Below are 20,425 nucleotides of genomic sequence, written 5' to 3'. Positions count from 1 at the left end.
ATTTTTTACACAAACATACTAACACATTTATTTCATTATGTGGGTAATTCGTTATTGGATTTATATACATTTTTCCCTTTCTAATTATTTGTTTAAATTTACTCATAATTTGAAAAATAACCTTTCTTCTTTTACCGTCTTTGTTAAATTGAAATATTATGCTAACCAGAAGGAAATGAATTACATAATATTCTAGATTTGTGTTCAACACATTATAATACAATGATGTCAGATCAGACATGACTTTTGAAGAAATTTAAATGAGGTATAAAGGGAACAAACTTGTGTATTAATAGTTTGACTAGGCTAGCTGTATTTTTAGTCGCGTGGACGCGACTCAATAGTTCACTATGTCGGTCGGTCGGTCTGTCGGTCTGTCTGTCGGTCCGGTATCACTATGCGTTTTATCGCTTTTCTGTACTTTTTTTTCTGATGTACAGAAAAGTTTTAAAGTACATTACTTTTTGAAAGTTCATTTTTTTTCTGAGAGCACGCGACTTATGGCTGTTGGCCTTGTTACATTTCGAAGTAGGCTTACATGTGTATATCAGTTGATTGTTTCTGATTAATACTAAAATACTGGTATAGTTTTTTCACCTGGCACATTTCGTGTGTACAGTAAACACTAGAGGTAACAGTAAATATACCTATAACAACTATAAATGCGTAACTTAACCAATGAAATGTAAGCGAGGCCTACATGTATGCCAAATAACAAAAGCAATACCTATAATCTAATAACAAAGGTGGATAGAAATATCGCTGCTATAGTAAGAATATGACGACAAATTGAACTATTCTCTATTCTCTTAAGTTCTGTCTACACTATCAAAATGAATAGTTTTGTAACGCAGTGATAAAATCGCTTTAAAAAGGCATACAGTTCTACTTGGCTGTATTTCAATTTTCTCCCTTCCTCTTTCATTTTATTTGTTCAAAACTATATTTATAATAAGTAATCATACGTTAGTATAACAATATTACCTAAAATGGGATTAAAATTGCCTATTGAATTGAATAAATCAAAGACAACAAAGACAATGATTTTGAACGTCTGTCTTTTTATTCCAAATGATAAATACTATTTTTGATTAACTTCAATGCCGACGAACTATTCTTCGCCACATGTATTTTACATACATTGCATCCTACTTTCCAGGTAAATACACATCTACAAGGTCTAAAATCTTGGATTCAATTAAACATCCTTCGTCCCTTCCTTTTATGAGGATGCTTGCGCAACCAATTGATTAAAAATAATAATCAGAAAATAATAAATCATTATATGTGCATAGGCTGATGTTGTTATTTTGAGTTACATGATAGTTCATGCTAAATTTGTTGAGCCAGTTATTTATAACAGCTGCACTGGTTAAATTGAAAAAAAAATAAAAAGAAGTACACAGAAAAGCAATACAACGGAAGTAAAATAATATTTAAGCCTACAATGACAACACAATTAAGTACGGTGTCAAGATATTGATGTGTTCGATGTAGGTATGTTACTAAGGTTTAATTCCTTTTTATTTACTGTAGTAGGCCTATGTTAATAGTTATACTATTATTATAGTATTCAATTATCATATGATGAATAAATACATTTAATATACTGTAATTCTCTTTGTTTTACTTTATTTAACATTGTATTTTAACTTCTCTCCACCCGAATACTCTCACTTGCACGGATGAAGGCTAGGGCAGTTGATTCTCACGCGGTGTTAGAGGATCACTAGCATGGGATGAATTGTTTTAGAAATTGTTGTATTGTATATGGCAGAAAATTGAAAAAAAAGAAAGAAAAAAGACAAGGCTGAATAGACTGTGTTTATAAAGAAATAAAATTCATTTCCTTAAGCGTTCGTAAAATGTGTTCTGTATATTTACGTCTGTTTTACATTTTCTACATGAATTGATCAATTATCCACAATTCCACCATTTTAAACACGTCAGCCTATTAATGAAGGTTACAAACTGTCAATACCAGACCTTCAAAGTAAAATGCCAAATGATGCAAAAATACTCCTTCCTTTTACACAGAAGCATTTTATTAATTACTTCCGGTGTCTTATTTCAATACAAACTGATAAGCAACACCTCTACCTATATTTCTATTGGTTACTTTATGACTTCAACCCAATATTAATGAATCATAACACATACAATAGATTAATTCAGATCAATAGATAATCCTACATGAAAAGGTAAGGGTGAATGGGTTATACCATTCTGCAACAGGTATGTTGTGCTCACGTATTTATTTATATTTAATAAAACGTAACCGTTATAAATATTGTTTTACTGCTGATATTACTTTTTTTATTGATTTATTCTATGTCTAAGAAATTTAATTTGTGTTTTTTAATTAGCATAAATTATTCCTATGAATATTCATTAGGTGGGTGGATACAATCTACGTAACAGTGAGTCATTTATCAATACAATGAAAAAATCTGTTTAATGGTACCGAGTATATAACAAGTATGGTTCAACAATTGGTTCCGTTATTTGCGAATACTCGATCCATGACACTACGACGATAGGGACTAAACACGCCAAGGGGACATTTTATATTTTACATTAATTTAAAAACAAAATGGGATCGAATTTGATGTTTGTAATTCTAGGACTTTTACTATTACATCTTTGTACAGGTAAGATTTCAATTACTGTATGATGTGGATTGCTTTAACCAAACATTTGGCATTTACTCGGATCACTTTCTATGTGAACCATTTCACCTGCATGCGAATAGCTGATTCTATTTATATAGTACCATATCGAATCCAGAAGCGACTGTATTCGAATATATTCTCTAATGGTATTTTATCACTGAAGTACAAAAATTATCGATTGAAGAAAAACCCGATTATACTAAAAAGTCATTCGTTCGTTTTAGGCCTATTATCATTACAGGATTGTATTATTACAATGCAGAAAGTAGAGTCACATCCAGTGGTAGGTTATATCATAGAGGACTATATCTTTCTCCATGGTTATACAGTATTATGAATAAAGTACTGGTAACATAGTTTATTAGTATCATTTTCACAAATATTGTTTATCAAATACTCAGAAACAAATAATAATTTGATTATGCGGTATATACTATGATTACAAATTATCTACATTTTTGAGAAATTTGAATCTGTTCTAGTGTTATACGCTATTGGTTTGACAAGAGAATTGGTAACTTTTACTCTCCATAATTTTAAATGATCATTTTGTATAAGTTACAACGTATTCTTTTTTAACAATTCGTATTTTAAAACGTTTTATTTTGTCTATTTGTGCAGACTTGAGAAAGGTTTTAATTATTTAAAAAAAAAACAATATTTACACATGTGACAAGAAAATCGTATTTATTTGAACATACATTTTTGTCCTATGCATCTATTATACCAAACGTCTGATTCTGATTGATGAGTAGGCCTAGGACAGTAAGCCTACCGTCATGTTTTTTTCTCTATCGCTGCACCTTCTATTCATTCACAACCCTAGAAAAATATTTAACACAATAGTGGTTGGCAATGACGTTAGATCTCATCTATAGAGAACACACGAAGCGTGATAGCAAACAGTTATATATAAAGAAACCCACTATTGTGACGTATATACTAAAGGATTTTGATGTTTTAAAAGAGGTATTTATTCACCTGGCAAAACTCCTTCAATACTCCAAAATTATGCATATAGTTTAAATGACAGCAGAGAATTGCTAACAATAACACAACCTTCAATAGGTATCTGACAGACACGTCTACCAGTCTTTGCATGATATTGTTGTTATTATAATTTAGGTCAATGTTGGTTATTATGAATATTACTTGATAATAATCAATTCAAAATGACGTAATAATTCAAAGCTACCATTTTGAAGCTTGAAAGAGAAAAATCTTGAATTTATACAAACTTTAGATTTTCATATGTTTCCTTGTTATTATGATATACCCTTATTATCAAATTTATATCATCTACAGAAATACCGTAACAATTTTCCCATCAAACATTAATAACAGAAGACATAACGAATACTGTACATTATTTTGACGGTCAGCATTCCTAAAACACTTGATGATTTCAAACAATGTGGGCGACCCTTCCCCCAAGGCTCATAATGTTTATTAATATTATTTTTATTCTCATAACACAGAAGTGTAGATAAAATACAGTAGGTGATATATGGCTTAAAAGCGTATCAACATAGTAGCATTGAGGTACCTCCATGATTACATAGCATATCTTGTTTTATGTACAATGATGTCCCTATCTATGTTATTATGTCGTACTCATGTATATACTAACTGTAGTCGCATAATACTATTAAACATACCTAATTCAATCAAAAACACACGTTATTGGCCTCACTTCATTTTCTAAACGATGATTAGGTACGGATATGTGAGAAAAGAGAATGGCGGTATTATAGCATTTGACATTCAGAATTGAATAAATTGTGTTTAAGCTTCGGTAACAATACAATGGTAGGAGGTAAACATTCCAGATTAGGCCCTATATCCGTATGAAAAGTAGTATTTCGGGATGTTAAACAGCCTGACGTTAATAAGATAATCAATACCGGTACAATACAAATGAATACCAGGGAATATAGTTCCATATTTATCACGAACTCATACCCAAGCCAACGATTTGATTGATACAAACATTTTAATCCTCAAATATCCGTAATAATGAATTCAAATTAGAATCTTTTCCATGATAGAATTGTTTTCTAGGCAGCAATGCGTACAACCACAAGGTGAATCACGAGAAGGACACTTCATTGTAATTTTTTTTTATTTCATTACCAAAAACGGTTAAAAAAAACTACAGGTGATGACAAAGGTTACTGTAAACTTATCACCCCTTGATAAAATAAATTCGAAACGTCAATCTTTTAAACGAATTCCATAACAGTCAATCTATTTGTCAAGTGATACGACTCGAAATTTGTTGGGAGGAACATTTTGGATAACGATGTAGGCCTAGGTTATACCATGGAGAAATAACTTATTTCTCCATGGTTATACCGATGTATTTAGGAATCTGAAATAATATGTAGTTTAATTTCCAAATAATCCCGTTTTATTAAAGATGTATTGTCCCCCAAAAACATGAAAAATTAAGATTAGTTAAATTAGACTTTGAATAGGTTATTTTGTAGTTTAAAGTTAATCACTTCTGTAGAAAAAAAAAGTTTCCACTTAATGGTTTTCAATAAATGGTCAAATTCAACCAAAAACCCCTTGGCTGGCAGCCAATTTGACTACTTTTTGCTTTAAATTACAGTTTATTAGGTAACTACATTTTTTTTTCGATACAATTTTTGGTCAAAGTGGATACAGTATAAGACGACATTAAAATGGCATATTCAACAACAATTTTTTTAAGAATTATTTTTTCAGGGGGACAATACATGAAATAAATAATTCTACCTTTGTGAATGTAATCGATTTATAAAGAAATCTGGAATGAACTAGTCGAATACCAAACAATGGTCTACGACTACGAATCTCATTAGTCCATCGGTTTGTGACATTTTCAATAACCGCCTACTGTACCATTTACGGTTACGCTGTTATACGTATATACAATAATAACACATATTATAATTTAAATAACAGTAAATTCCAAAAATAAATACTAAGATACATCGTTCACAATTTTGTTCAAAGAATGAAGAGTTCAATTGTAAATTGCCAGTATTTGTGAAGTCAACAATATGGTACAATATAACAATACTAAATCAATTTATGAATTTTTAATGATTGCCTACAGTATGGTAACGAGTATGACGTTAAACTTGTGTTACGATAATAAAAACCGTACGGTATATTTTATTATGAATTTTGCGAACCGTAATGACAAGAGATTTAAAATACAGTTTGCAGTAGCCCAATACTTACTTTATATTAAGCGATTTGTGCTGGCCACTGTTATTAAGTGGATATAGGTGTTTGTATAAGTACAATAATATATCCTCAAGGATATTAACAAGATCCTACAATAAAGTAATAATTGATTAAAGTTTTCTAGAAATGCAATAATCTCTTTTGATGTTGTTAAGACCAACGGAATGTTTAATATTATATTATTCTATGAAAATTGAATGTGGAAAATTCATGCTTTAAAAATATAATATACCTTATTTTAAAAGCCTTAAGTTTATATTAAACAGATTTGAGAAAGTTGTAGATCTTGCTTAAGGGGGTAGTGGGTTATAATAATATGATATATTCTGCATTAAGTATCACCAATAGTTATATTAATGTTGCAACATGTCTGGCATTGGTACAGTATCTGTCTGTTTCTATTATTCCACAACAGTTCTAATAATAGCATCATGATAATAAGGGAGTGTTTTCAGTTATTGTGTATACGTGGGCTCACATTGATTTGGTCAACAATGACATTGTACAAACTAACAGCAACATTATTCAGGCACTTAAAAGATAATTCGCGACTGAGTAGGTGTAAGGTGTCAATAAGATGTTTTCAAATTCATTTTTCCAATCCGGAAACTGTTGCGTAGTTAAGATTGATTATGTCTCCATCCTCCGGAACAATTATCTTAATATCATATCGGTAATTAAGCCACATTGGGCTCGCATTGAATTACATGCTTCACTGAAACATCGGTTCAGTTTGTGCTATTTTCAAACTTGTTTTTGCAAGCAGAAAAAGAAAACCTCAAATTTCCTTTAAAAATATATTATAATTTATGTATTGTATCCGTCGTTGAAATTATACGTCGTTCAATTGTGGTAATATTAAACCACATGTCAATTAAGAAGGGAAAGCTCTGACAACAGGTATAACGATTAAGAAGGAACTTACCCCATGAGGTATAAAAACGTGACTGGTTGCAGACGATTCAAAATGATATGGAGTGCAACAACGTGTCATCTGTATCAGTTGAAAGTGTTGGGTTCAAATCCCACTTTAGTTACATTGGTTCATTCCAGATTACACGATGCTGATCGCCAAAGGAAAATTCTAGAAAAAGAGTTATTGAAAATTGTTTAAAGAACTATACTAAACTACATCATCATCATCAACATTAAGATTAGTTTTTCAGGCCAATTCTAACACATTATTAGTGGAAATTATTGAACCTCGCCATAAACGGCAGCTTTTGCACATTTCATTTTTGCTCTTTATAAAGTGGAAATAGAATGGTAGGATCATGGACCTATGGTAGGATTGAAGCCCTCTTTTCCCCATTTGCAAATTAATAACACCCGGACATATAACTAATCATGATTATTAAATGGCATTATCTGCCAGTAAAATATTTCGTCTAGTTGACGTTTATAATAAAGTCACTAAACTGAATCTTTTGACATGCAAATTCATAACCCACAATACGGACAAATCCTATTCATACAGAGCAGTTATTTTACTGAATACAACCTTTAACCCATGTAAGCTACAGTAGATTATTCATGGCCTGTTTTTATCACTTATAAATACTTGTAGTATTGCTTGTATAACAAGTATTTATTATATTTTACGTCGGTTTCTTTGGAGTTACTCTTTTTTATTTTAAAGAAATGTTATTGGTCCACTTAAAATGGAAATTCATTTTGCCTGACATACGGTAATAAAGATAATATAAGACAATAAAACTACAAGAAAAATACATAAAATTGCACAAACGCTATAGGCCAATGATATAATATCATATTATCCGAAACTATCCAGTGTATCTTCTGATAATGGTCTTATCAGTTTTACCACCATAACTATAAAGCAGACTGTGCTTCTGATAATTTCAAGGCTCATCTTATCTTTGCAGTTCATTTCCGTATCGCTTTATTTAAAAGAAGTATTTGATACAAATAATGGAGGAATTATTTAGCTATATTCACCAACATGACAGCACGTATCTCAACAAAGAATGTAAACACTTTTAACCGCCATTGTCAAATAATAGTAAAAATGAAAATTTACATATGAATGTCATTATTTTACTTTGTTGTTTGTTTTGTTATAATTGGGTATTAAAGTTTGTTATTCTTTCTGCTGAAGTTATTCAACCATTCGTCAGATTTGTCGAGACAATGCTTGTTAGAGGCTTTTCATAGTTTCATATTATGTATTTTGGTTCTATGAAGAACAACATGGTGGACCTGAATTTTAGGAAAATTACCATACACTAATAACCGGTTACATTTTAACTATTCTACCACATCAGCTACTTATAATGAGTATCGTACTAACATGCCTACTATAGTACATCACAATTCTGTACAAAGATTGAGATACCACTTGATTAATCTCGTGTTTCCATCCTTACGTTTAGCTACTACACGTATATAAACCAAATACTTTTAAAAATTCATTTCGTTGCCATTCCATAAGCCTTAGTCACGTAACAATTATTATGGGTGTTTCTATAGATTAAGCCATGAAGAATAATTACTGATTAGGCATGCGCAGTTCAGAGCATAACGTTATCGATCCCTGGGATACAAATAAACCGTTTCTTTGATCACTGGTAAAGCAAATACAAAAAGACAATTGTTTTATTGTAGGCTAACTGAATAATACATAACAAACTACCGAATCGTATTTATAGCTCATGGCACTAAATTTTCAATGGTTGAAAAAAAACCCCCATCATCAACACAATGGAGAACCGCATTAATTCTTCCTTACAGTATTAATGTGTTAGTTTTAGCATGGAGGAAATATATAGATATATATTTCCTCCATGGTTTAGTAGTTGGGCATTATTATCTGCTGTTAAAAACGTAAATTAATGAGGTAGAGAATAGACACCTAAGTACTATTACTATTAACTACTATTACGCCTTCTATCTCGTTAATTACAAAAGCAATCAATTAACATTGAAAGATACAGTACAGTACCCGGCATTATATTTAGTTCAATACATTAGCATTGAAATAATATTATTTCCAATGCTTACCGTTACAATTTCAGAATTAGTCATTCAGTAAACGACAAAGGTGTGGTAAGCAATACTACTATTACTTTTCCTCTATATTGACACGCTACCATAGCAACAAGTTGTGATTTGGATTACTTATTCACGGCATTACATATAGCAAGCGCTGTACATATAAACATACTATAGATAATGCATTGTTGTGGTATTGGTTTTGAGAGATTATGTTAATTAGTCTGATACAGTATTAATATACTTCAATGTACATTTTAAAAACTGGTAATGAAGTATCGGTACGGTAGTATTATGAATGTTTGCGGTGTTATATCTATAATTTGAATTTATTTGCACCCAATGAAGGATTGATTAAGTTGCATAGTTGATTAGTATTAATATTCAATGTTCTATTGACGAATCATTCACTCACTCCCTTGATTAGGATTTTTGAGATTCAAATAGTATTTTGAGATCGTAACAGATACACAAGGCGGGAAGAGTGCAATAAGTTTATTGTTAAATGTTTTCTCATGTTTTGTGGCGTTCTATTCTTCTTTTATATTGTTATACATTTTTATATAATTGTAAAACAAGCAATGAATTTCTGAAAGGATTAATAAAAGAGAATTTGAATTTTGAATTTGAGTGCCTCATGATTCAAAATACCCAAATAATTGAAGATTTACTTATGTGGTAGCCACGAGAAATGATATCCACAGCGCTGTACAAATCACACACAAGTATTAAATAGTTTCTCGAGTCTGCAATCAATATAATGGTTTGGTAACATCTGTTGTTTTAATAATGTACTGTACCAGTCTTTTTTAAATAGTAGGCCTATCGGTTTTTAACTTATTAAATGAGTCATTCACGCCATGCACCACCATATTTAAGTATTGTTCATTTTGGAATTTAAATGGAAATTTTGTTTTCCAAGCCAATTAGCAACTGATAATGATGTATAAATATCGTCTAATTTCTCTATAGGGGGAATCATAAATGAAAGAAAAATGGTTAAGTAATAATAAAAGAGAATAAAAGAGGATGAAAGGAAAATGAATGAAACCAACTAAAGATTGGGGGACCATATAGGGGAATTAACAAAGTTATTTTTAATAAAATGTAGTACAAGAAATTCCCCCTATCTTTAGAAAGGCACTATTTATCATGCTGTACTTAAATAATAGTATTTATGATATTATTATTGAATATTTGAATTGCTCTTGTCATTGCGGCCATCATGTGTCTATTTCCTACTATAGGGGGAGTCACAACAGACAAATGGTTAATTGGGAGCATGCGTAGTGTCACCCTATTGTTAGAGCAGACAGTATAGGTATCGTCCTAAATAATGGTAATATGGTATGAATCACAGAAAAATATTAGGTTATTGGTACGTAGGAGCATAAAAGGGGATTTACATCGGGTAAAGGCGTATTTTAAATAAATATATTCCCTATCATTATCAAGAGTATTTATGTTTCATACTTAAATAATGGTAGAGCTAATACTGGTAATAATAAGAGTAATGACTGTCGAATTGTATCCTATACATGAGAATATTACAATGTTCAATTAAGATTGGTCTTACAACGTGGCTTAAAATGTTTTGTTTTCTCAAAATAAATCTCGGTTCAATTAACGTTTGGTATGAAAATGGCTTTTAATATAGCAAGTTTGTGCATGAACGGTGGTAAAACAAAGCAATTTGAAATACGTTTTAAGGTTACATATAGGTCTAAAGTGCAATAAATTCCTTAAAAGTTAGTCATTTCGTAAAATGCAACGGTAGCCAGTTTGGACAATGTATAGTTTATATTTTTTACAAAGCAAATGATTTCTTAACAAGGGCCAAAAAATGATAAATATAAACTCATAAAATAAATAAATAAAAATGTATCTTCTAGTGTTGTTCTTTTTAATATTTAATTCGGTTCAACTCAGACCTGACTAATGAATGTGGTATTGCGAGATTAATTTAACAATAATATAGTATATGCATCCTTAGTAGGCCTATTTCTTAAGATGAAAAGTGCGAATAGACATATACATCGCTTTATTCATCCATAAATAAGGTTAATTTCAGTATACAAGATAAATTAGATAATGTATGCGTTTGTTTAATTTCTAGGCTTTGAAGACTTAGGATGCTATTACGATTATGCGGAAAGTCGAACACTTCCAGGCCTAGACTCTTGCAATATTCCAGAACCAGAAGAAAAGTGCAATGGATGCGCAGCAGAACAGCCTTACTGTGAAAGTGAGGATTCTATGACTGTAGAGTTTTGCCATGACTTATGTCACAGGCGGGGTTTCTTATACTCTGGTTTGGAAGCTGGAAGTCAGTGCTTTTGTGGAGATAATTTCGATCCATTGGCTCCAGCAAACGGTAAACCATCAAGTAGTAATTGCACGCAAGAGGCATGTACAGGAGATAACAGTCAATTGTGTGGTGGAGAATTAAGAATTATAATGTATAAAAGTATGTATATTGAAGTTATTTTTTGAAGACGTAGATTTTGTAGGCCTATTTAATGCTGTAATAGACTCTCCTTGGAGAGTTGTATTGCGCTGAAGCAACGAGGTTTTTTTATGGTGCAAAAAATTATAGTAGGCATAGGTCTCACGTAATATTTTGATTAAATATATGTGTTTGTTTTATAGATGATGCATTTATGAATTGTACATCATTTGAGTTTAGCAACGGTACGGTTACACCAAATCAAGAAATATACGCCTCACAGACCACTGTGACGTTGACATGTAACTCAAGATTTCACCAAGTTGGACCTACAGAGTCATATTGTTGGTTTTCCGGTGTATTTAGTCATGTAACTAAAGAAACACAACCGGCGTGCATCAGAGAGTGTTCTGCGTTGAACACAGACTCTTTGACAGAAGTTAGCAGAAACGTTCAATATCCTGGGGCTTTTGTTGTTGGAGATACTATAACGTATGAATGCAGTGTAGGATATGAACCAGAGGGCGATGTTGCAAGTGGTGAATTAGAATGTCGAGAGGACCGTTTGTGGTCAGAAGAGTTGCCAAATTGCAATGGTAATTATTAGTTAAACTTACAGCAACCTTTCTACTACTAATTTGTATGTTTATATATCTTGGAATTCATGTCGTAGGATGCAGCAGTGGCGCCATTCTCAATAATGTTTACCTGTGCATTTTCCAGATTAAGTCTTGAATTAAAAGTTAAGATCAATACTTTTCATAATTGTTTCAGGTGTTTCGTGTGGAGATCCTGGTACACCACCAAATGGTGCTCTTAATGAAAATCAGTTTTTCTACCCAAAAACTGTAAGTTACTCGTGTAACGCTGGGTATGTTTTAAGTGATTCTTCGACAAGACAGTGTCAGTCAGATAAAACTTGGTCAGGATCTTTACCATCTTGTATCCGTAAGTTATATGATCCCGTTTTTTTCACTTTTTGTTTTAAAAGAAAACATATTTCATTTAATTTCGGACTTCATATGAAGAATATAGAAACAGTACATAACAGTAATCTTAGAAACTGAACCATGAGAGGATCAGAAGAAGAAATGACACAAATAGGCCATATATTCTTATTGCTGAAACATCTAATTTCAGAGTTCTATACTAAAGTTATTACTTTAAATATTTGGAAGCTACTACACGATTCTTGAGTGAAGGTATCTCCAGAGTAATTAAAATAAAGTAAAAGAAAAGTGGTTTATCAATTGGCATAGACTTTTTTACTAGAAAAATATTATGTACAAAATATAAAGTAACAAACTAGTAATGTAGTATTTAATGACAACTGAGCATTTCCATTAATATTTTATGGTAGTTTAATCAGAATTCTCATCGAGCTATCCGTTATATGTAACGCTAAGAAATTGTCTTAAACATGTTAATATTACAAATTATATTAATCTATTTACAGCTGTGGATTGTGGAGGGTTGAGCAATATTACTAATGGCGAGGTTTCACATGTATCTGGCACAACATTTGGCATGTCAGCAACATATACGTGTACTACTGTTGGCTATGAATTGATAGGTGACATGACCAGAATGTGTTTGGAAGACGGAAGTTGGTCCGGATCAATTCCATCTTGTGGAGGTATGGTTGCAATCCATGTACATCTCATTAACTAATTCCATCAAGACTACATAATAATGTTAAATTTTGACCTATTCAGTTACAATTATCAAAACAAAGCTTACCAAATGTCTATAACATCATTCTTTTGTTTGCAGTAATTGAGTGTCCAACAGTATTAGTTGGAGAAGGCGTAATGTTAACCAGTGAATTTTCCCAAACGTACAACTCTGTTCTAACATTCAGCTGTGAAGCAGGTTACAATCAAGTATCTAGTAACAACATGATTACATGTCAAGAAGATGGAAGCTGGTCTGGCGATGTGTTGGTATGTCAAAGTAAGTAACACCGATTAAGAAATCGGTTTCAAAAATTCTATACAATCAATTTGCACATGTAGCGATCAAGTTGTTTTAACCTACATTATTTGATTAGATTAATAACAAATATGTCTACTACTTATATAAAAGTAAACTACAAAAAAAGTATAGATAGACAGAACAAATACAGGATGACTATGTCTAAAACTGTCATGTTTACGAGGCATTTACAGTTGCCAAAAACAAGAATTTCTTCGGAACCACTAATTCTAACCCATGAACGTACAATTCATCCATTATAAAACTCCAGAAAGTAGGAAACATTCCTTTCCTCTGTACTGATTGAATAACATTTCATTTTTGTTTAGTTGTTAACTGCGGAGACCCTGGTTTACCAGAAAATGGACTTAGATCTGGTCAGACTACAACTTATACCAGCGTTCTTTCCTATATATGCAACACCGGATATGACATCATTGGTGAACAGCTCATAACTTGCCAATCTGATGGAACATGGACAGACAATGTTCCGACTTGTAAAAGTAAGCATAACTTAAATTAGTTCTTAATTTTAGCCTGTTTTCTACTTTTAAATATTACTGTACTATTGTACTAATAGTTTTTTTTAAATATACATTTAAAATTATATTTAAAATCATTGTTCGTGAATTAACGATTTTTTATTTAATTGAATTTAAATAAAAAAACATTTCATGAGTGTAGTTTACATTTTCTAATACTTAAATTAAATGGTGTCTATTTTTATAAACTTCAAAGCTTATAATTTCTAGTAACAAAACATTACAGCTTAATTTGGAATTTATATATATATTTCATAATTATTATTGTTTTAATTATTTAATATTAATTAATTTGTTTGTGAACTGTGTGGTGCATAGGCATACATGTTTATAAAAATAATAACATAACAATGTGTCTGTTTAGTTGTTAACTGCGGAGACCCCGGTATACCAGACAATGGACTCTGGAGATCTGGTCAGAATACAACTTATAACAGCGTCGTTTCTTATATATGCGACACCGGATATGACATCATGGGGGTAGAGACTATAACTTGCCAAGCTAATGGAACATGGTCAGATGACATTCCAACTTGCCAAAGTTAGTAGTCCTAAATATCTAACTAAAAATCTTTTAAAAAAAATAACAATTCAATTATTATTAAACTTTATTACATTATTAACGATATTTGTTCATTTTAGTTGTTAACTGTAGTGATCCAGGCTCACCGCCGACTAACGGAGCAATAAGTATGGACAGTGGAAGAACATATGGAAGTACTGTACAATACAGCTGCGACACCGGATATGACATCATGGGTTCCCAGAGTATCACATGTCAGGCTGATGGAACATGGTCAGACAGCGTTCCGAACTGCCAAAGTAATTTGATTTCAACCTTATTATTTTTTTATTTAACTAGGCTTGTTAATATAATATAATGATAAATGTTCATTCTTTTAGCGGAATTATTGCATTATTGTAAGACAAACGATATAAAAATCTATCAATGGAGTTAGAAGAAGCCAAAGTTACGTTATCTTCAGATATGCAAAAAAGTTCATAATTTAGGCCGCTTGTTTTGTGATAATGGCATTTGATTGAAATGCAAAGGTAGATGGTAAACTTTCATTCTTTAAAGCACATGTAGACTGTAAAAAAAATAAGTTATATAAATCCATCATGTTACGTTATTATGACAAAAAAGTACAAGAGCATAATTTAGGCCGCTTGCATTTTGTTTGACCCAAAATGCAAGGGTAACGACCCCGTCATGTCAACTGATAGAAAACAATACATTGACTAATAAAATCAATTACTGTCTTAATGATTCAGGTTGTTATTGTTCTAAACACATTTTTTACATTATGAATGCACATAATTTAATAGCGGTTTCTTTTGTTTTACTTTTCAGTCGTTGATTGTATGCATCCGGGATCTCCTGATGGAATTACCGTTGAGGTTGATCAGACAACCTATGGTGCAATTGTAACGTATGAATGTGAACCTGGGTATGGTATTAGTAGTGGAAATGACTGGAGGATGTGTGGGGCAGGCGGTTCATGGTCTGGCGAAGAACCAACATGTTCAAGTACGTTTAGTTATATATATTTTTTTATTTTTATGTAGTATCTTTTCCCAATTAGAAGAGTTTAAATAACAATAATAATAATAATTGGGATTTGTTCCAACAATCTCTTGATAATTCGAATACCAGGTCTATCTAATATCTCGTATTATCTAATCATCGACATTTACAGAGGCCTTCTTCGTTCATTTATTATTATCTTGTCCCTGAGGGATCTGAACAGTATACCAATATCATTGTTCAAAATATAGAATCCTATTGTCTATGGCATCCTCGATCGGCCACTACATTGTTTGAGCTATATTACTTTGAATTCTCCATAAAATTGAGCAAAACCCGCGCTGGATTATAAAACAATTTTTTTTTAAATCGAATGATTTCCGTTGAGACGTCTCCCCATTTGCATACAGCTAAACATAATACAGTATTGATTTAATTTCAGTTTCTACGTGTGGGGAACCAGCAAATTCTGAGTTTTCAATCCGAACTGGCGACAGTTATGTTGTTGGAGCAATAGTTACTTACGAATGCATGACGGGATACGAGCAGACAGGCGGGAACGCAATGATAACTTGCCATACTAATACCTCTTGGTCTGGAGAACCAATAGTTTGTACAGGTTTGTACCATTTAAAAAAAAATATATTGTATCGTTTGTTTTTGTTTATATTTACACACCGAAATATAAAGTATAATATGAAGTTAAAGTTGTACAAAGTAAATGAAATTGAAATATCGGACGGAGACCAATTAAATAGAGAATACTGTATACTTTAAATATCATGACGACACCATATTCAATGATTTTTGTTTCCAATTATGGGAATAGTGATAGAAGCACAAACTACATGGCCATATGACTTTGATATTATGTTAGTGAGATTGCATTGCGATATTGAATATATTATTATTTTGTTTTTAGAAATCCCTCAACCAACATCTGAAGCAATCACAAGTAAGTTTAGATGTGAAATTCACACGATTTATTTTATCTCAAGATTGGTGGGAAACTAAAGCATGCATATCAATTTAGTTGCACCTTTTCTATGTGTGGTTTAATAACAATTCAATAAGAAAGTACAATGCATACATCCTTGTGTTCAATATTCAAGTAAATTAATTTAAATTAACTTCTACAATAGGCCTATGTGTTTATAAAACAAGAGGATGCGTTTTACTTTCTGCAAATATAGTAGTAGACTGTATTTAGTATTTGTTTTTGCACGGTTGTGGTATCTTATTGTGAATTCACCAAATATATTTTAATAGCACATAATCCTACAACTGAGAACTTTACTCTACCACCTACCACTCGCCTGTACACGACGAAAAGCCCCACCACCCAACTGCCTACTCCAACTGATCACGTAACAACAGAAGGTTTGACAACGCTGAAGAAGCTTACACAAAGGCTTACAACGCTGATGCGTACAACATTACCGCCTAGGCCTACAACTACTGACACCCTACTAGCAACACTTTTACAAACTAAGTTAACAAGTGATAGTAAGTGATTGATGATTAACATGGTGGTCGTTTTTCTCTAAACACATTTCCTTCTTTTCGCACAAACGTTACATTTACACCGGTTCCGATTTTCAATAACGGTACATTTTACAAACGATGTCGTCATCCGTTCCGTAAATCGGAACAGGTGTAAATGTATATTTATTGTTTAATAATCTGAAAAATTGATATCAAAATGTCATGTCAATTGCTAATTGTAAATGTCTACAAATAACTAATTTTGCGTCAGGAAATTATTTGTTTTTGGATAGTATTTGTGGCTTGTCTGTGTAGCTGTGATTATAAAATAAAGTTTTATTAACCATCGTCACTGGTATGTGCGCAATCGTTACTTACTTTTCTCAATAATTGTGTTTTTTAGCTATGAAAACATCAACATCAAATGAGGAGGTAACGCAGGCAAAGTCAACAGCAGTACCCGCTACTAGTAAGTTTGATGGACTATAAGTATACTAACTAAATATGATGTTTTATTAGGCCTAATCCTAAGCAATATTCTTTCGACTGAAAATCGTCCAGCGATAATAATAAATCTGGGAGAAGGAATTACACGATATGCTTAAATACAGAGACATACTGAAAAGGTTCAATAGGATAAACACGCATTGTTTCTATAATAAACTATATATATAAACATTAAACTATGATGATGTGTGTACAGCATCTAGGCTATAATACACGATACAGAACTTATAATAATATCATTATTTAAATTTCAGCTGGTAAAAGTCAGAATGCTGCCCAGACTGATGGAGAATCAGGTATTTATTTTGAAAATTATTGTGTAAACATTTAGATTAGTATTTAGGCCTATAAAATAAAAAAAACCGATAAGTTATCTGTTCCATTTTCTGTTATACCGACGGTCAATTATGTGCGTAAGATCAACTTAAACGTTTATTTTAAGCGATTCTGGTATAACTTAATGTCGTTATGTTGTTAAAAGTTTAGTTAGACATTGTTGTAGCTTACTTATCGTAATTACCACATATCGTAGGCCTATTTCGAATTTCAAAAATCGCAGAAATAAACTCGTGGTATCGACGTATGTCGTTTAGTTTAAACTTTCCTATAGGTATTTGGCAATTGATGGAATAACGAATATTCAGAAACGTTTACTTACAAATAATATAGTTCTTCTGCGTTGATTGTTGTTGATTTACCTTCCGGCTTCATTCACATTCTTCTTACCCTGTCAATACAGATAATTACTATCCCTCAGAATGACGTACCTAATTTGCATACTGGTGGCGTAACCACCAGGATTACGTAATATGCAGTATGCATTAAATACTACAATAACAATAACTACTGCCAGTAGTCAGTCGAGCATGCGCGATAGAGGGTCCATGCTTTAGTTCTTTTGTGAAGTTGGGTTGTTTATTTTCCGTCTAAGATATACTTGTCATTTGAAATTCTATGTAATTTGTTTTGTCATAGATACGGAAGGCATACATCTAATTACTGGTATAACATTATTGTAAAAAGTTTATTTAGATTAGATAATTTACAATTGTACTTTGTTTGTAACCACATATTCTTAATTTTGTTTTATAGATATGCTGATGATGTACATAGTTATTGGAATATCAGCTCTATTGTTAATAATATTAATTTTAGGAGCAACGTACATACTTGCAGCAAAGTAAGTAATCACAAAATTACATTTTAATTTCGTATTTTCTTTTTTTCTTTTACAGCATTTAATTTAATTGCTGTTACTACATACATTTTATTATAATAAATGTCTGTTCAATATTTCGAACTGTTATGACAGTTTGGAGATAAGACAAGTGGTTGGGCTGAGCTAAGACAATTTTGAAAAATAGAGCTGCTAGGTCCTCATAAACTGCACCCCGCACCCACGCCTCTGAAATATTCAACAACAACGAAACTAACTAACAGAAAAAAATCAATCAAATCTTCCAGAATTAACAAGAAATTGCAGTATATAATACAACAATTAAATATTTTTAATTCTTGATTATTTTGTATAAAATTAGGAAAAAGACAAAACATCCTTTGAAAGAGACTACTAGTATTGAAGCAATCCCTAACCCTACTTACCTGGACGGGTTTGCTGAACCGCCAATGGCGGCGACAAATGACGGGTTTGACATGACCGAAGAAAATGAAGTTGAGCCAACAACCAATGGAATCGATGAATCAGATGGCTGGAAACCAATAGGTCACTTGGAAAGCGAAACAAGTGGCGGCAAATTTAAACCCAAGTTTATGTCCAAATAGTCTAACGCTATATTATATTATAATAGGCCTATATATTTAATTTAAGACCAATTACAAACTATAAATCATTTACGATGAAGAATAATTTATTTATTCTCGTTAAAATATCTTGTTCTACGTTGTAGATGATTTGAAAGTACACCTTGTAAATATATCAATATTGTGGTTCTTCCATTGATTGGTTATATCCACCGAAACCAAATAAGTTGCAGTTTTTTAAAAATGTTTTTCTTTTATTTGCGGCTTGTTTGATTGCTACATTCCGATAATATCAATTACTGAATATCTTTAGGTATACATTTTTTAAAAACATTTTCTAGATCTCATAAATGTATGCGCGTAGTATAGTAACGCAGGATACGCCCGCGCGCGCTTATATTTTGTTAGCGTATCACTGATGATTTTTCCCGCCAGTGCTTATTTTTGAACTATCAAATCTTATAAATGCCATAAACTTAAAAGTATTGATATTGTAACACACTGCTTGATTATGCCGTCTCGAAGCATTAATGGTATCAATATAATCTCGTTGGTATGTGAGTGCCTTATTAGGATATTATACAGATATTGACTGCATATTTACATAGGCTATGTAATATATAAAGATAATAAATGTTTAAATGTTATTGAATTATTTAAAATAACTTAATGTGTTCGTTCGTATAGTTTTGAAAAGAATAGAACTAAAGTTAGCTTATTTTACAGTAGTTTAACATTGCAATGCTTTTGATAGGTGTTAATAATAGGACTCGACATCATAGGGAGGCACTATTTTTTATGTTTGTATATTCATTTTAAACAATCATTTTTGTAAGTTATAACACAAAATACAATTGGCTTTAGCACTTATACAACTGTACCAATCACTGGTCAATCAATGGTGATCAACTAATTGATTGGCATGTAGATTGGTTCTGAATAATGTTAGTATTTTTAAATATTAACAATATAAAAATGATTTCTTGTTGATATTAGTAGCAACTTATGCAAAGTGTTGTATTTATAAATAAAGGAACACGAACATTTAGCCTTGAATATACAGATTCTGTAAAATAAATTATTATATAAATACTACATAAAACAGAATACATTAATTTGCTATGTAGTTTATGAGAAAAACATATTTTTGTATCATTGTACTGTAAAATAAAATTAATACGTTTTAATTGAATTTTCAATTTTAAAATAAATGTCTTTTTTAAATTATGTGTTTGTGTCTTTTCTCATTATTTCTTCTCTT

The 20,425-nt window shown here is 31.5% G+C and overlaps 1 protein-coding gene and 1 long non-coding RNA gene across 4 annotated transcripts in view; one reads left to right on the top strand and one right to left on the bottom strand.

Annotated features, from left to right (window-relative positions):
* Positions 1 to 18,235, bottom strand: part of LOC144854129 (uncharacterized) — a 44,191-nt gene extending 25,956 nt beyond the window's left edge. Inside the window, exons 1-2 of the long non-coding RNA XR_013614512.1 lie at positions 18,062 to 18,235; positions 6,835 to 6,993 (exon numbers count right to left, since the gene is read on the bottom strand). This is a non-coding gene — a long non-coding RNA (uncharacterized LOC144854129). The remainder of the gene's footprint in view (positions 1 to 6,834; positions 6,994 to 18,061) is intronic.
* Positions 2,515 to 20,391, top strand: LOC144854117 (CUB and sushi domain-containing protein 3-like). 3 transcript variants are annotated; one of them, XM_078712004.1, is made up of 17 exons: positions 2,515 to 2,651; positions 11,038 to 11,388; positions 11,571 to 11,963; positions 12,142 to 12,315; positions 12,824 to 13,003; positions 13,141 to 13,320; positions 13,671 to 13,844; positions 14,248 to 14,424; positions 14,526 to 14,705; positions 15,238 to 15,414; positions 15,854 to 16,030; positions 16,334 to 16,366; positions 16,681 to 16,917; positions 17,300 to 17,365; positions 17,658 to 17,699; positions 18,496 to 18,583; positions 18,942 to 20,391. In XM_078712004.1, the coding sequence occupies exons 1-17, from the start codon at positions 2,594 to 2,596 to the stop codon at positions 19,183 to 19,185; spliced, it is 2,931 nt and encodes a 976-aa protein (XP_078568130.1). In that variant the 5' UTR covers positions 2,515 to 2,593; the 3' UTR covers positions 19,186 to 20,391. The 3 variants fall into 3 exon arrangements, with proteins under 3 accessions (XP_078568130.1, XP_078568131.1, XP_078568132.1); XM_078712005.1 differs by lacking the exon at positions 13,141 to 13,320; XM_078712006.1 differs by lacking the exon at positions 16,681 to 16,917.
* Positions 20,392 to 20,425: the final 34 nt, after the last annotated feature.

This window comes from Antedon bifida, chromosome 10 (genome assembly GCF_963402885.1).
Source record: "Antedon bifida chromosome 10, ecAntBifi1.1, whole genome shotgun sequence".
Taxonomy (NCBI): domain Eukaryota; kingdom Metazoa; phylum Echinodermata; class Crinoidea; order Comatulida; family Antedonidae; genus Antedon; species Antedon bifida.
Note: the sequence above shows the minus strand (reverse complement) of the source record. Positions and strands in the feature narration are given on the sequence as shown.

Excerpts from the sequence above, each read along its gene's own strand:
- LOC144854117 (XM_078712004.1), top strand. The coding sequence starts at position 2,594 with ATGGGATCGAATTTGATGTTTGTAATTCTAGGACTTTTACTATTACAT. Across the intron at positions 11,389-11,570 it reads AAGAATTATAATGTATAAAA|ATGATGCATTTATGAATTGT; the intron begins GTATGTATATTG and ends TTTGTTTTATAG. Across the intron at positions 12,316-12,823 it reads ATCTTTACCATCTTGTATCC|CTGTGGATTGTGGAGGGTTG; the intron begins GTAAGTTATATG and ends ATCTATTTACAG.